The sequence below is a fragment of the Diabrotica virgifera genome, chromosome 1 (genome assembly GCF_917563875.1).
Source record: "Diabrotica virgifera virgifera chromosome 1, PGI_DIABVI_V3a".
Classification (NCBI taxonomy): domain Eukaryota; kingdom Metazoa; phylum Arthropoda; class Insecta; order Coleoptera; family Chrysomelidae; genus Diabrotica; species Diabrotica virgifera.
In genome coordinates, this window is record NC_065443.1 from 148,599,010 (window position 1) to 148,615,645 (window position 16,636).

Genomic DNA, 16,636 nt, shown 5'->3' on the forward strand with positions numbered 1-16,636 from the left:
AGATGTAAGATTATTCACATTAAAAGAGAGTGTCATCTACACTCCGCGGGGACGACGCCGACGTTACGTAAGTTGCTACCAGCTTGTACTCATGCGAGTATAATAAAACAACTTGAACAGTGACACGACTAGTAATCATTCCACCCCTCGGATAAGGGTTAACCACCCTTACAGGGAGAAGATAGCCCTAGTAATCCTGGACCATCATACCCTTATATGACAAAAATTTCAAAGTTGTACACTAATTTTTACAATAGATATTGCGAAATTAATTCTTTTTACAATTCCGACCTTTTTCGCAATTATATTAACAATAAATGAGTATATCAAACTTTGTAATATGTACGTCATTTTAAAGCTTTTTCCATAATCTCAAAGATATTTGTACTAAAAAAACCATAAGTTTCCCTGCTTTCCATTGATTTGAAAAAAAAAGGAGAAATGCCATTTTTTGACACTTAATTGTTTATAAATAAAAATGGCCGCCAGATCCTACGCAGGAAATAGTTACAATTTGCTCTTATAGGTATAACCTGTCGAAAAAACGCTTCAGTACCTTGGATGCTCGAGTGTCATGTGAAAAACCTTATTACCCTGGATTAATAGACCTCAACACAATTATTCCGTAAAGCAACCAACAAAATAATCATAGCCAGAATGATCACCAACGTTCGGAACGGACAGGCACCCTAAAAAGAAAGCTTCCACGTATGCACCTTCTCTCTGTACACAATTCTTTTTTCTTTTCTAAAACTTTTTTATTGTTGACCATAATATTATATTAGGATTAATTTTCGGCATTCTTCAGAAATAATTCTTTATATGGTTCAATAAATGGTTCTGGATGATAAATCTGCTGTTGTATGTAAGTAATCTCATAAAAAAGTACAGGGGAATTAAATCAGAAGACCATGAAGGACAAAAAATATCTAAATATATGTGAATCACCTTTTTATTAAACATGTTTTCAAAGAGTACCTGGTCTAACCTTTACGGTACTATAGATGGAAGCACCGTTTTGTCAAAACAAAATTGATACGTACATGTAACGGAAGTTCTTGCAACAAATCACTTACTTGATTTTCTAATAAGTTTAATGGTAGGGGAGCCCAAGAGGCCATTTTTGTAGTTACTCGAGCGCGTCAGATTATCACATGGAGAAAAACCTTGTACCCTGTAAATGTACCTCTACCATATATTAGCCCTTAATACAGAGGAGTTCGTTAAGGGGGGCCCGAAAAAAAGTCTATCCTTAAAAAAACTCGAAATCGTCAGATTAAGATTGAGATAAGGTAAATTAAGTACATGCAAAACAGTGTATATTTCAAAAATCTGATGATTTGAGAGGGGCGTAAGGAAATGGGCGAGTCACAAAGTTTCACAAAAAAGCGAATATTTCGCGAAATGAACGTCAAATCCAAAAACTAGAAAATGTGTTCAATATTTTTTAAAAATCATCGAATGGTACTAAACACAACCTCCCACGGAGAGAGGTGGGTAGTAAATTTAAAATTGTAAATAAGATCCATGTGATATTTCGCGAAATGAACATCAGATCGAAAAACTAAAAAATACAAGTATTCAATATTTTTTAAAAATCTATCTAATGGCACCATACACGACCCCCTACGGAGGTGGGGTGGGGGCTGCTTTAAAATCTTAAATAGGCCCCCAATTTTTATTGCAGATTTGGTTTTTTACATAAAAATAACCAACTTTTATTCGAGATATTTTTTCGAATTATGGATAGATGGCGCTATAATCAGAAAAAACTATTGTTAAAAATGGAAAGTTAAATTAAAAAATGGAAAGTGTCCACTTTAAATAGGTACCCACTTTGGAAAACTATGGAAAACTTAACTTAAGTTTTTTTGATTTTAGGACCTACTCTTCACAGCCCAATAGGTCCCCATAACACTCGAGTACGAGTAACTGCAAATTTATCATACGTTTCTTCCCTATTATAAGTCATGGGAGGCATTTAAGTAATATCCAGAAATGGTCAAATTCATTTACTTTTGTAATCACCTCGTCATATGGTTATTTTAAAGAAATATGGGTTAAGATTTTTTACTAAGTTTGTAATGTTATTGGAATTGGTACTGTTTGGAATTAACACCAGCGAAAATTTTGAGGTGAGATGGTTCCGTTGGATGAAAATGGTCTCTCTCTGTCCTATGGCGCTACGAAAATGTTACCTCATCGGAAAAGAATATTCTCGTTGTGAAAAAGCGGTCTTCTTGAAAAACCAACCCTCCTTAGATCAAATAGTGCAGTTACTGAAGGTGGATATAAACTATTACCTCCAATTTAGTTGAACCTGCATCAATTTGCATGAAAATTGGTGAGTGCTTAGAGGACACATCAAAGAATAAAGGTGACATGGTGCCAACGTGCACTTTTACCCTGGGGGTGGACGCTACCCCTTCTTGTAGGTGAAAATTATTTTATTAAGAATAACCCCATAGTTCGATGACGGACAAATTCTAAGCAAAATTTGTTATATAAAGTTATTAAAATAAATCAAAACTTTTTGAATTATTACACTCAACGAAAAAGGTACGTAATATAAATAAAAACGTTAATTCAGGCAACAAACGCAATACTTAAAATTTGTCCAATTCTTGGTTTTATTGGAACAACAAAGCGATGTTCATCAATTCATTATTTTCGTTAGTTGAGCCAATGTATTTCGTTTATTGAATGGATGAACATTCATTATGTATAGCATAATATCACTTTATTGTTATTACGAACTCTGTTCACTGAGTCAACGAACACTATTTACTGATATTACGAACTCTGTTCACTGAGTCAACGAACACTATTTATTGAAACAACAACGTCGTTAATTGACCGACGAAGACTATTTGTTGTGTCAATAACAGTGTTATTTCTCCTAACGTATTTCGTTTATTTTTACAATTATTTCCGTTTATTGTTACAATTAATTCCGTTCATTCCCACAATAAATACGGTTTTTCTTACAAGCAATTCTATTCATTCTTACAATCAGTTCATTCCTACTATGAACGTATTTTATATTAATAATTACTGAATGCATTAGCCCAATGTATGATATTAATTAATTGGTAATAATCATTTTTTAAATCCCCTTTTTTGTCCTTAACCTAATGGACTTTACACTGTGTGATTTCTCATATGATTTCACTTATACAGTGCACTGGAATAAGTGTTACACTCCCCCCACCCCCTTATTAACTTATTTATTTTTAGCACATAAGAAAAACTCTCGGACAGGTCGATTTTTAAAATAATCAAAGTATATTATAACATCAATATTTCGAACTTTACACGATTCCTCTTCAGGTGACAGGCCTAACTTTGATTTTTTTTAAATGGGAAAGTACGTCATGTGACAGCTTATTTAAAAGCGTTTGAAATGGTGATTCCAAAAATATATAACACTTTAATCCTTTTTGAGAGCGAAGGTGCAAAATTTCTATCGAATTTTTTTAAACGTATTCACTTTTTTTGGAATCCTGAGAAAACTAATAAGTATTTTTGAAAAATTTAAACGCAGAATAAAAGATTACATTATTACCGAGGGCAGAAATTCCCTTAGAAGAAACAAAAAGTTTCTTTTGAATGGTATATTAAAAATTAAAAATCATACTAAATTTTCTCTTCTTCGCCCCTGTGACTTATTAAAATAATCATTATAGAAGTTCTCAGGGACTTCAGACCCTCGATAATACTGTAATATTTTATTCTGCGTTTAAATTTTCAAAATATTTCACGATAAGAGACACACGAAAACTTCCTTCTACTACGGACTACACTTGGAAACGAAATGAAATTATTATTCGGCACTTCGGTAGAGGTAACAGCATTGTTTAACAAATAATTATTTTTTAAACTTTTTTTAAACACAGAGAAGCTAGGGGTATCACAATAAGGAAAACCCGTTACATTTCAAATGATCAAGCAAAACATTTATTGTCTCAACAACTACGATTATTGTCACAATGAACGCATTGATTGTGGGTATTAAACGCAGTAGTAGATTGATTAATGCATTTGCTGTCACAACAATCAGTTCACATCTATACAATAATCATATATTACTCTATATTAACAACATTTCTACATTGTTTTAATGAAATATGTACGTTGTCGCGATAAACCAAGGTAATTGCTTGTCATGTACGAAAGTGAGTTGCTGCCACAATTAACATTGTTTATTAAATATACGAAACTAAGTTATTGGCTGAATAAATTGGGTGTTATTGATTAATGTACTCTAGTTATTTTCACAATTATTATTCAATCATTGTGACAATAACCAAATACATTCGTCAATGTCTAAAAGTTCGTTGAAACAACAAATTAAATTGTTGTTACAACGAAATACATTTCAATAATCACTGTTAATCATTATTACGAACTAATTTTTTTTAGTGTAAAAATCAAAGATTTTAATTTTTCATATTTTTATATGAAATATAAAGCATTTGCTTTATTTTTCACTTTTTCCTAAAAAAATCGAAAGCGTTCTCTTATTTTCAACATAACTGGCTTAATTTTGAAGCTATTTACTTCTCCTTGTGCTTATTTGATAGGTATTCTGTAGTGCTTTGACAAGTATTTAACAGATATATTCTATAAAATGCATCGTTTTCCCGTTATTCAAGCTTGAATACTTAGATTTGAGTATTCGTCGAAAAAAATATACATTCAATTACCCATAACTCACTTTTAATTAACATTAGTTTAGTTCTTTTAGTGAGCAGTGTATTAAATTTTTTATTATGTTTAATTTTGGTAACACTAACTTTTTGCAAAAGCTTATATTTATTTAGTTATACGTGAAAAATAGCTTTAAAACATGCATTTTTTTGCGAAAAAATAAAACCTTTGACCTTTAATAACTCAAAAAGTGTTGATCTATGTTAATAACTTTATATAAAAAATTTTGCTTAGAATTGGTCCCTCTATCGACTTGGGGTATTATCTTTAATAAAATAATTTTCACCCCGAGATGGGGTGGCATCCACCCACAGGGTAAAAGCGCAAGTTGACATCATATAACCTTTGTTCCTTGAGGTATCATCTAACTACTCACCAATTTTCATGAAAGTTGATGAAGGTTCAACGAAATCGGAGGTGAAAACCTTCAATGACTGCACTACAAGTGCAGAATTCAAATCGATTATCGTAATCCTTTAATACATAGTAATACGGTGAGGACGTTTAGGTTGGAATAAATTCATTTTCTCGAGAATGGGCGATTTTGGAGATAAATTTAGAAACAGGTCGATTTTTATTTTTAAATTATTACTTTTTGGCGTGTATATCATACCAATGACGTTATTAATTTGAGCGTGATGACGTAATCGATGATTTTTTTAAATGAGAATAATAGTCGTGTGTTAGATTATTTAAAAGGGTACCTATTCAATTATCTATTCAGTAATATAAATATAATTCAAAATAAATTTTACTGCTGTCAGAAAACAGGTAAAGATGTTTATTTCACAAATAAACATTGCTGTTCGCTTAAATTCACTGTTCAGACTGCTTGCTTAGAGACAGCTTTAACATTGAATTTAAGCGGAAAACAATAATTATTTATTAAATAAACGTACCTATCTGATTTCTGGAAGCAATAAAATGTATTTTAATTTAAATTAATTACAAAATCAATGGGAAAATCCCAATAGTTGGCTGTATACCAGAGTTTAAAAAACTCATACAGAAGTAAAAACTTCAAATTGTATTCTGGTATGAAATTGTTTATTAAAACTATCTAAAAAGTTATCCAAATGGATTGCAAGACGTTTTTCGTTCTAAGTCAGAACATCTTCAGTGCCTATAATGAAGTATTTCCACGTTAGATTAAAGCAAAAAAGTTAAAATTGTGACTGTTAGAAAGAAAAAACATTTGGGAATACTTACATTCTGCAGAGTAGTTTGAAACTAGCACACTATTTAAAATGGTAACCCCACAGTATTATATGGTTTACATATTATAATATGTTGTTAGAATATGTTGACTACAAGTCGATGTTGTTAGATATAATAGAATACACGCCTAAAGGACAACATGCTTCCCTGCTTGAAAATGCTAGGTACTTGTCAGTTCAATGGACACAGACCAACTGAGAAAATAGGAAATGGACATTCAATATGACAAGAGTGACATGACATGACAAGAGTGACATGACATGACAAGATAAAGCCAATTTTTGGTTAAAGCTTAAAAAGTGTGGTTTGATTTTGGATTTTTAGTAAAATGTAAAGGTTGTTAATAAAAATCTGAAAATGCAAATTTAATTTATTTAAGTATTATCATCTATTGTAAAGTATCAATTAGCAACACTCTATTCCAGAAGAACTTATGGATTTTATAGATTTATTGTAGGTCTATTTCATGGTTCAAAGTGTGACGTCATCGAATGACAAGATGAAAGTTAAATTTAGTTAAATAACATGAAATATACTACATACTAAACAATTAATGGACTGACGTGCAAGAAGTTTTTTTTACATGAGATGTACTGTTGGTTCCCTAACAAGATGAGGGTTCGAGTATTGTGAAATGAACAGTATATGCAGAAAGCGACTATTTTGTTAGTGTGTTAAATTTATTAGCATACTATTGTACTGATTAATTATGTCTGTTAAAAGTGGGAGGGGAATTGAGGAAAACTTAAAGTAATTAAAGAATACAGATAGTGAAGTAAATGAGATGTAAATGAAAAAGTATGTAATAAATTTCATAACGGAAAAGGGGGAAATAAAATATGTGACAGCATAATCTAATTGACTTTATGTTGTTTTGGATGGATTGAAGGAATTTAAGGAAAGACTAGAACAGACAGAGAAAGCAGCCTATGCATTCTCTGAAGAGCCTCTAAGAAGAGGTGAAATCGTCGATAAGAGTGCTGGCTGCACTCTCTAATCTAAGTAAAAATTAAGGCGGTTTTAGCTTCGCATTGCAACTGAATAAAAATGGTATACATTTTTATTTTGAATTTAAGGCAATATACCTTAATAGGCTGCCAGACGAAGTAATTAGTGAATGAACAAATTAATTACATACAATCATTGAATCTTTAACGATCTAAATTTAAAAGATATGAAAATATTTAGCACTAAGGTATACCTTTATTCACTAAATTACATATTTGCGATTGCGAATCGAGAAGCCATTCTGAGTAAAGACTCTTTTAGCCCTTCTACGATATAAAAAAATCGCTTCAAACGAAGGGTCTTCATTTGCAACCTGTTCTCTAGGTTTATTCATAAAATTATATTCAATACCACTGGTTCACCTGAGGGACCGCAGATATTCGGATTCAATAAGCGTCTCTTTGCAAAGAAAATGAAGTCTTTTTAAGGCTTTTGGCTACACGGGCGATTTTTTACTGCTCGATAATTTACGACGCCCATTGGTATGACTACTTCCTCCACCAATTTTAGATGAAATGATTTCATCTAAAATTGGTGAAGGAGGTAGTCAAACCAATGGGCGCCGTAAATTATCGCGCCGTAAAAAATCGCCCGTGTGGCAAAAGCGTATTAACTAAATAACAAAGCATTTACCCAACACGCATAGCCAACATTATTCTTAGTAATTTACATTACTCTTTACTAATTACGTGACGAAAGGTTCCAAACCAAAGGCAGAAATAAAGAAAGCTGCCACTGGCCTTTAATTTATTTATTTTGCTTACTGTTAAATGCCCAATGTTTCTATGACGATGTACATTATTAACAAATTATAGTCCAGTCGGTTTAGACGAATAACAGGCCTAACCTTGCATGCCGAGTTGCCCCAAAATTAATTTTTTTAAACTTTAGGGGAGTAAAATTGCGACTAAATTCTGCTGTTGCGTTAGACGTCATCTTTTATTACAATTTTTTTCGTGCGGTCGATATTTTCCGAGTTATGGGAGAAAATATTGACACTTAGAGCATGATTAATAAATTATCAGTAGTAATTGCACAAAAGCTCTAAAATTATTGAATTTTTCCCGAGTGTCACTTTGACAGTTTTAATTTCACGAGCCGAAGGCGAGTGAAATTATTGTCACGAGGGCAAAAATTCTATATTAATTTTAGAGATAGAGTGCAATTTGTTGCGATTATTTCATGAATAAAACTGTTTAAAACCAAAATTTTATTGTAATTTATTTATGTAAGTACAAATTAGTACAATTAAACACACAGTTCTTATAAATATTTCACGGTTGAAAGTCATCACTTTTATAATTTTTAAAATATTAATTTTCATTAATGTCACTGAATGTATTTTTTCGTAGCAACGAAGGGCATCTGACGTAATATACTTGACGACGGGCAATTATCAAAAATTATCGGTTTAATTTAGAATTCTGTAGCTTTCTATTGGTCAGAATCTCCTATGAATGAAATAATCTCGTTTATTATTAGTTTTACGAGAAAAATGTATCTATACAAAAATAGAGACAATTCAATTTTACACAATTTTAATTTCTGTAATTTTTTTGATAAATCAATATTAATGGTAGTACGTATGAGGTAAAGGCGCGAGCGTAAGACCGGATTGATTTTATAGTAATTGCTTTTGTTCAATATCTACGCCATTTTCAACTTTTCGACAAAAATGGTCGGAACCAAAATTGTTCCAAATATTATTTCCTACCATTTCTTTTCTACAGTTTTTTTGTAAGGTAGATATTTTCTGAGTTAAGTGGTAAAATAATAAAAAGGTTTGGGGGAGCATAATTTTTGAAATACATAATTTTTTTTCCGAGCTGCCCAAATTTTATAATTATATCCTTTAGCGGTGGTCAATAGCAGTATAAATTTAAAATCGCGACTGAATTCGCCATTGCGTTATCCGTTATATTGATTTTAAAGAAGAACCGTTGTTGCATATCTCTGCCATTTTCAACCTTTCGACATAAATGGTTGGAACACAAATTGTTGGAAATGCAATTTTCTACAATTTCTTTTAAACAATTTTTTTATGCGATCAATATTTTCTGAAGTAAGGGGAAAAATAGTGGAGGCGGAAGTAATGATTAAATTGTATCGTTTATTATTAACTTTACGACATAATTGTACATAAACAGGTATACAGAGGATTGTATTTCACACAATTTTTGAAACTTCCAATGAAATACCAACCAAACTACATAAAAGGCAGAAATAATTAACTTTTATGCACTAAGTTCACTCAATTTTATTAAGTAGCGGGTTTATTGGTTTCGATATTTTAAGTGTCATGTTAGCTAATATATTTTTTTTATTTAGCTAATGCCTCGACAACTAATGGCCATTGGCATGGTAGGTACGGTGAATTTTTGCAGTTAGGTACCTAGTGTTATGTGTAGTGTGTGTGTGTGTGTGTTGAGTAAGTGTCTTGTTACTTTGCCAAGTCGACGTCATTGTCTTTGCAAAGACGCTAATTATATCCGAACGTCTGCGGTCCCTCCGGTGAGTACCGATCCAACAAGGACAAAAACTATTTTTATTTATTAATTTATAATAAACGAAAAATTCTATTATATTTTTGTTACAATTTTTTTTTTAATTTCGGTTCCCGTTGAGGGGAGTTTCCTCTCGGACACGGATCAATAACAGGTCAGAACAAAGTAGGAAAGAATACAAATTAGCGAGAAACAAAGTCAACGCAACGAATAAAAAAGAAATGACTGGTTAAATGAAAAGATGAAGGATACCGAATAAGACAGAAAAAATCATAAAATAAAACAATTTTACAAAAAAAGTCAGAGCAACAAAAAATACGAATCTCCTGTCTGCGTTTGTCGGTAGAGTTTCTGGACACCCTGTATTTCTTTGTATAATTTTGTATAATTTCTTCTATAGGAATTTCTACTTCGTCGTTATCTTGTACTATTGGTCTTACTTCTTCATCGCAGTGGACTTTCTCCGTAGTGAATAGCATTTTATTATAATATTCTTCCCATATTAAAACAAGAGGACTAAAGAACCAAAAAGGAGAAACCGTGTTTGAAGACAAATAGATCATCATAATATGGGAAGAATATTATAATAAAATGCTATTCACTACGGAGAAAGTCCACTGCGATGAAGAAGTAAGACCAATAGTACAAGATAACGACGAAGTAGAAATTCCTATAGAAGAAATTATACAAAACTATTCAAAGAAATACAGGGTGTCCAGAAACTCTACCGACAAACGCAGACAGGAGATTCCTCAGATAAATTTAAGATAATTTAACCCAATTCACCTAGTCCGAAAATGGGAGCTAGAGCTCTTTGAAGATGGCGTCATGTAATTAGTTCTTATTAAATACCTCCAGAACGCTTCTATTTAGAAAAACGAAAATTGGTATACATATCTACTTTCCAGAAATGAATCGATTCCATCCATTGCGGATTTCTAGTACAGGTCATAGGCGTCCGTTTTGGGTAGGGCAACGGGTATTTTATTGCCTAACTTTTTTGTCTTTAATTTTTAATCATTTTTGACTCTGAATTATTTTTTTGTGAGTTATTCTAGTACTAAAAGGTACTCTTAGTGTAAGTCGATAGGATACACCGTTTTCTAGAAAAATCGATTTGAAAATTTTTCGTTCCTTGAATTTAAAAAAAAAAAGATTAAAAAAAAACTATTTAGAAAGATGAAAACTGGTACATTTATTTATGTTCCAGAGATTAATCGATTTCATTAATGACGAATTTCTAGTACCGGTCATAGGCGTCCGTTTTGGGTAGGTCAACAGTTATTTTATAGCATGACTTTATTGTCTTTAATTTTTAAGTATTTTTGACAGTACAATATTCAATTATGAGATATTCGAGTACTAAAAGTTAATCTTGCTTTAAGTTGGTAAAATATATCGGTTTTTTAAAATTTTTTTTTTAACTTTTTTTTCAAATTCCCAAAACTTAAAACTTTCAAATCGATTTTTCTAGAAAACGGTGTATCCTATCGACTTAAAGTAAGAGTACCTTTTAGTACTAGAGTACCTCACAATTTAATAGTCCAGTATCAAAAATGCTTAAAAGTTGAAGACAAAAAAGTTATGCAATAAAATAACCGTTGCCCTACCCAAAACGTACGCCTATGACCGGTACTAGAAATTCGCAATGGATGGAATCGATTCATTTCAGGAAAGTAAATATATATACCAATTTTCGTTTTTCTAAATAGAAGCGTTCTGGAGGTATTTAAGAAAATCTAATTACATGGCTCCATCTTCAAAGAGCTCTAGCTCCCTTAGGAAGCATTTTCGGACTAGGTGAATTGGGTTAAATTGTCATAAAATTATCTGAGAAATTTCCTGTCTTTGTTTGTCGGTAGAGTTTCTGGACACCCTGTATATAGTATAGTAGAAACTATACAAAATGAAATTAAAAACCACCGAAACGGAAAAGCAGCAGGAGACGATGCAATAGCAGTGGAATTAATAAAATATGGAGAAAGATAATTAAATAAAGAAATAAACCATCTAACACTAACACAACAAAAATGGACAAAAAACGGATTACCAGACGATGGGAACACAGGTATAACAGTACCTATATACAGGGTGTCCAGAAACTCTACCGACAAACAAAGGCAGGAGATTCTTCAGATAATTTTAAGATAATTTAACTTAATTCACTTAGTCCGAAAACGCTTCCTAAGGGAGCTAGAGCTCTTTGAAGATGGCGTCTTGTAATTAGTTTTTCTTAATTACCTCCAGAACTCTTCTATTTAGAAAACCAAAAATTGGTGCGCGTATTTACTTTCAGGATATAAATCTAATCCATTAATTGCAAATTTCTAGTACCGATCATAGGCGTCCGTTTTGGGTAGGGTAACGGTTATTTTATCGCATAACTTTTTTATCTTTAACTTTTATGCATTTCTGACACTGGATTATTAAATTGTGAAGTATTCTAGTACTAAAAGGTACTTATGTTTTAAATCGGTAGGACACACCTTTTCCTAGAAAAATCGATTTGAAAATTTTTCGCTTTTTGAATTAAAAAAAATTAAAAAAAAACTGTTTAGAAAGACGAAAACTGGTACATTTATTTATATTCCAGAGATAAATCGATTTCATTAATTGCGAATTTCTAGTACCAGTCATAGGCTTCCCTTTTGGGTAGGTCAACAGTTACGTATTTTTTATGGGAAATAAGCCACAATTTTACTAAAAAATGAATTTATTAACGTTTCGAGGCCCAAATCGGGTTTCGTTGTCAAAATACAAAATACTATTAAAATAAAACAAACATGTTGTTGCTAAGTAAAAAAATTCTTCTAATAATTTATTTAATCAGACTCATTTATATTGGCAATTCTGACGTATATTATACATTTTAAAGTAGAAGACTTTAAAATGATATTGCCAATATTTATGAGTTGCGTTCCTGGGACGACTTTACTAAAAGATAGTTCATTCGATTACATGAAATCAATCCCAACAAGAACATCCGTCGCAAAAAAAGATCATAGCATGTGATCTGTCTTTAAAAAGACAACCAAATGCAACGATGACAGTAAAATTCTCGCGTTAGAGATTCCATAGTAAATCACGAGGGAAAACCAGGAAAAAACCTCGTGATACTATCCCGACATCGTAAGTATTTGGTCTTACATTTAATCTACCTTCAAAAAACTAATACCAAATTCTGACTTTAATATGTTTAAATTATAAATAATATTAATATTACATAGATATACAATAAGTAATACTAAAATATAAAATTTGTACTAACTCGATATGTTATTGATTTTATTGGTTTTATTATATGTTATTGGTTTTCCCTCGTGATTTACTATGGAATCTCTAACGCGAGAATTTTACTGTCATCGTTGCATTTTTTGGTTGTCTTTTTAAAGACAGATCACATGCCATGATTTTTTTTGCGACGGATATTCTTGAGTTGGGATTGATTTCATGTAATCGAATGAACTATCTTTTAGTAAAGTCGTCCCAGGAAGGCAACTCATAAATATTGGCGATATCATTTTAAAGTCTTCTACTTTAAAATGTATAATATACGTCTGAATTGTCAATATAAATGAGTCAGATTAAATAAATTATTACAAGAATTTTTTTACTTAGCAACAACATGTTTGTTTTATTTTAATAGTATTTTGTATTTTGACAACGAAACCCGATTTGGGCTTCGAAACGTTAATAAATTCATTTTTTAGTAAAATTGTGGCTTATTTCCCATAAAAAATACGTAATTATAAAAATGCCACAAGGAAATAGCTTCAGAACAACATTAGGTGTACAGTTATTTTATAGCATAAATTTTGTCTTGAATTTTTGAGCATTTTTGACACTATATTATTAAATTATGAGGTATTCGAGTATTAAAAGTTACTCTTACTTTATGTTGGTAAAATACTTCGTTTTTTGTTGAAAAGATCTTTCAATTTTTTTTTCAAATTTCAAAAACGAAAAACATTCAAATCGATTTTTCTAGAAAACGGTGTGTCCTACCGACTTAAATCAAGAGTACCTTTTAGTACTAGAATACCTCACAATTTAATAATCCGGTGTCAAAAATGCATAAAAGTTAGGGACAAAAAAGTTATGCGATAAAATACCCGTTGCTCTACCCAAAGCGGACGCCTATGACCAGTACTAGAAATTTGCAATAGATGGAATCGATTCATCTCTGAAAAGTAAATATGCATACCAATTTTAGTTTTTCTAAATAGTTCTGGAGGTATTTAAGAAAAATTAATTTCATGACGTTTTCTTCAAAGAGTTCTAGCTCCCTTACGAAGCATTTTCGGACTAAGTGAATTGGGGTAAATTGTCTTAAAAATATCTGAGGAATCTCCTGTCTTTGTTTGTCGGTAGAGTTTCTTTATACCCTGTATAAAAAAGGAGATCGGGAGGAATACCAAAATTACAGAGCAATGACTTTATTAAACACCGCATATCAAATTGTAGCAAACATACTAAACATGAGACTTAAATTATGCGCTGAAGGAATACCAGAAGTAGGAGAATACCAAAACGGGTTCAGACCGGGAAGAATGACAACTAATTTCATACATACAGTGGAGCAAATAATTCAAAAATCGAGAGAATACAACAGAAAAATGCACCTAATATTCATAGATTTCAAAAACCGTTTTGACACAATCAATGGAACGAAAATTGTGGAGGACCTAGAGAATATTGAAGTCTCAGAAATAATAAGAAATATGCTAGCAGTGAGCTTAAACAATACCACAACAATGATCAGTTTCAACTTCTAAGGAAATGAATTTAAACGAAGGCGTGAAGCAAGGTGACTCTGTCTCACCGACACTATTTTAAACTGATATTGGAATTAATAATAAGGACGACAAACTTTTGAAACAAAAACATTATTACAGATCAACTTCAACTGGTAGCATATGCAAATTATCAAGTTATCATAGCAAAGACTAAGATGACAGTTTTTAAAGCAGTTGAAAAATTTGATAATGAAGAGAAGCGAATAGGGCTAGACATAAACCAGCAGAAAACAAAATACGTGACGATAGGGAAGGACGACAAAACAACTGAGAAATATCTTATAACACAGACCCCAAAATTTGGAGCTGTATCTACTTTTAGATACTTGGGAGTAACAATAGAGAAAACCGGAACATAGAGAACAGAAGAAAGGATTCTGAAAGTCAAAAAACATATGGAATGAATAGAAATCTGGTGAGAAGCAAGAATCTAAGTAAGAGAACAAAGATGAACTTATATAAGACCTTAATAAAACCTGTTATATATGGGATGGAAATAACGACCATTAACAAGAAAGAAGAAGATATTCTTCTAAAATTTAAAGGAAAAATAATAAGAACAGTACTGGTCATAATGTGACAAGAGAGGGAGAAATAAGAATAAAAACAAATGCCGAAATTGAAGAAGACTTAAACAGAGAAAATATAGTCAGATACATAAAATATCTTTGCTTAGAATGGATAGGGCATATATTATACAGAGACGCCCACAATCAGATATGTTGGGAAAGATAACTAATGGACACCACTATAGCCCAAGTGTAGAGGAAGACCAAGAATAAGATAGCTGGATGATGTAGAGGAAGATATAAGGACAATGAACGTGAAAGTCTGGAAAATTCAGAGCAAGGGCAGAAAAGAGTCACCAGAGCAGCAAGGACACACAGCAAGCTATAAATGGCAGAGGAGTAGTAATAGTACCTTACCAAGAATAGGATTTTGAACGTCATGACAGTAGCTAAAACCCCTGGGAAATATAATGCTCAATGAAAGAATTAATGAATATTACTTTAATTTCACTTACCACTTATAGCAGAAAAGTAGAGATAGAAATCAAATTTTCGTTTCATAATTAAATTTCGCTTTCCAGTATTTTAAGAAACAATTGAGTTTTGCGACTTATAGTTTTACGAGTACAAACTGTTTAAATAAACATATTATTAATTTTTACTTTTTACAGTCATTTCAGTGCTTTATATTCAAAGTTAGCAAATAATTAGTTTATAAATTATGCAATATTATTTACGGGTTGATAACCTATGAGGTATAATTTTTTAAACGAGAACATTATATCATAATTTATACAGAGTGGGTCATGGGATATTGCACGTACTTTCACTTCATAAAAAGGTCCCAATGGGGAATAACAAAATGACCATGTAACAATGTGCTCATTATTTAATAATATACTGGGCGAGTTGTGAATTTTGTGTCATTATTGTTTAAGATCAATACTACCACTCAATAAACTGATGTATTCAAACTAAAAAAAAAATTCGATGTTCAGACAGCGACTGATAAACAAGTCAGTGTTTTTGGGTATCGAGCTTGTTAAATAGTAATTACTAAAACATATTTAAAAGTAATTAAAGTAAAAACTACTAGTGAAAATGATTTGTATACGGAATAGTTTAATTGTAAGTAGATAAAATTTATTATTTGTGTATCTATTGTTATATCTACCACCTAAAAACTTAGTATATAATTTCATAGCAGAAAGAATATAAAAGTAAATGGAAATATAGCAGAAGCAAGAAGGTTAATAACTCCATCAGTCCGCCTAATTCTGTCCGGTGTATGTCCAAGTATACCTTCCAACTTAATTAAAAACGAATTAATAAAACTAGGTCTAAATCCTCTCTCAAATATACATATCATACCTACGAATAGGAGCAACCAATCCTGCCTTCAATTATATTCTAAGCTTCCGGCGACAAATTTTCATTTCACCTTTGCCAGACAATTTTGTATTACTTGAGTTGGAACAAACATCATACCGCATATTTATAGCCCAAAACGATACATGTCTCAAATACAAATTAACTGGACACCAGGCAGCTAATTGTCCAAATATTTCATCTCATAACCATCCTTGCAATGATAATGCAGTGCAAACAGAGATGAAACAAAATTCATCAATAAATCATACTCAACAAGATAATCGACAAAATACTCCCACAATTTCAAATACCACTCCTTCCACACTTAGTACGTCTTCTCAAACCACATCGCAAACAGTAGCCAACCCAACCCAAGAACTGTCACTACAAAATACATCCATACATTTAACCACGTCTTCAGTCAACACTACAATCGCAACACCTACATCGTCTGAGTCATCCTATAATATCCAAAAACAAAAATCAACTTCACCTGAAACAAGTCAACACTTACCTCTAA

The 16,636-nt window shown here is 31.7% G+C and overlaps 1 protein-coding gene across 1 annotated transcript in view; it reads right to left on the reverse strand.

Moving 5' to 3' along the window:
* Positions 1–15,386, reverse strand: part of LOC114331893 (facilitated trehalose transporter Tret1-like) — a 29,942-nt gene extending 14,556 nt beyond the window's left edge. Inside the window, exon 1 of the mRNA XM_028281580.2 lies at positions 15,261–15,386. Within this exon, the coding sequence (XP_028137381.2) occupies positions 15,261–15,306 (46 nt within the window). The 5' untranslated portion in view covers positions 15,307–15,386. The remainder of the gene's footprint in view (positions 1–15,260) is intronic.
* Between the last annotated feature and the right edge of the window lie 1,250 nt (positions 15,387–16,636).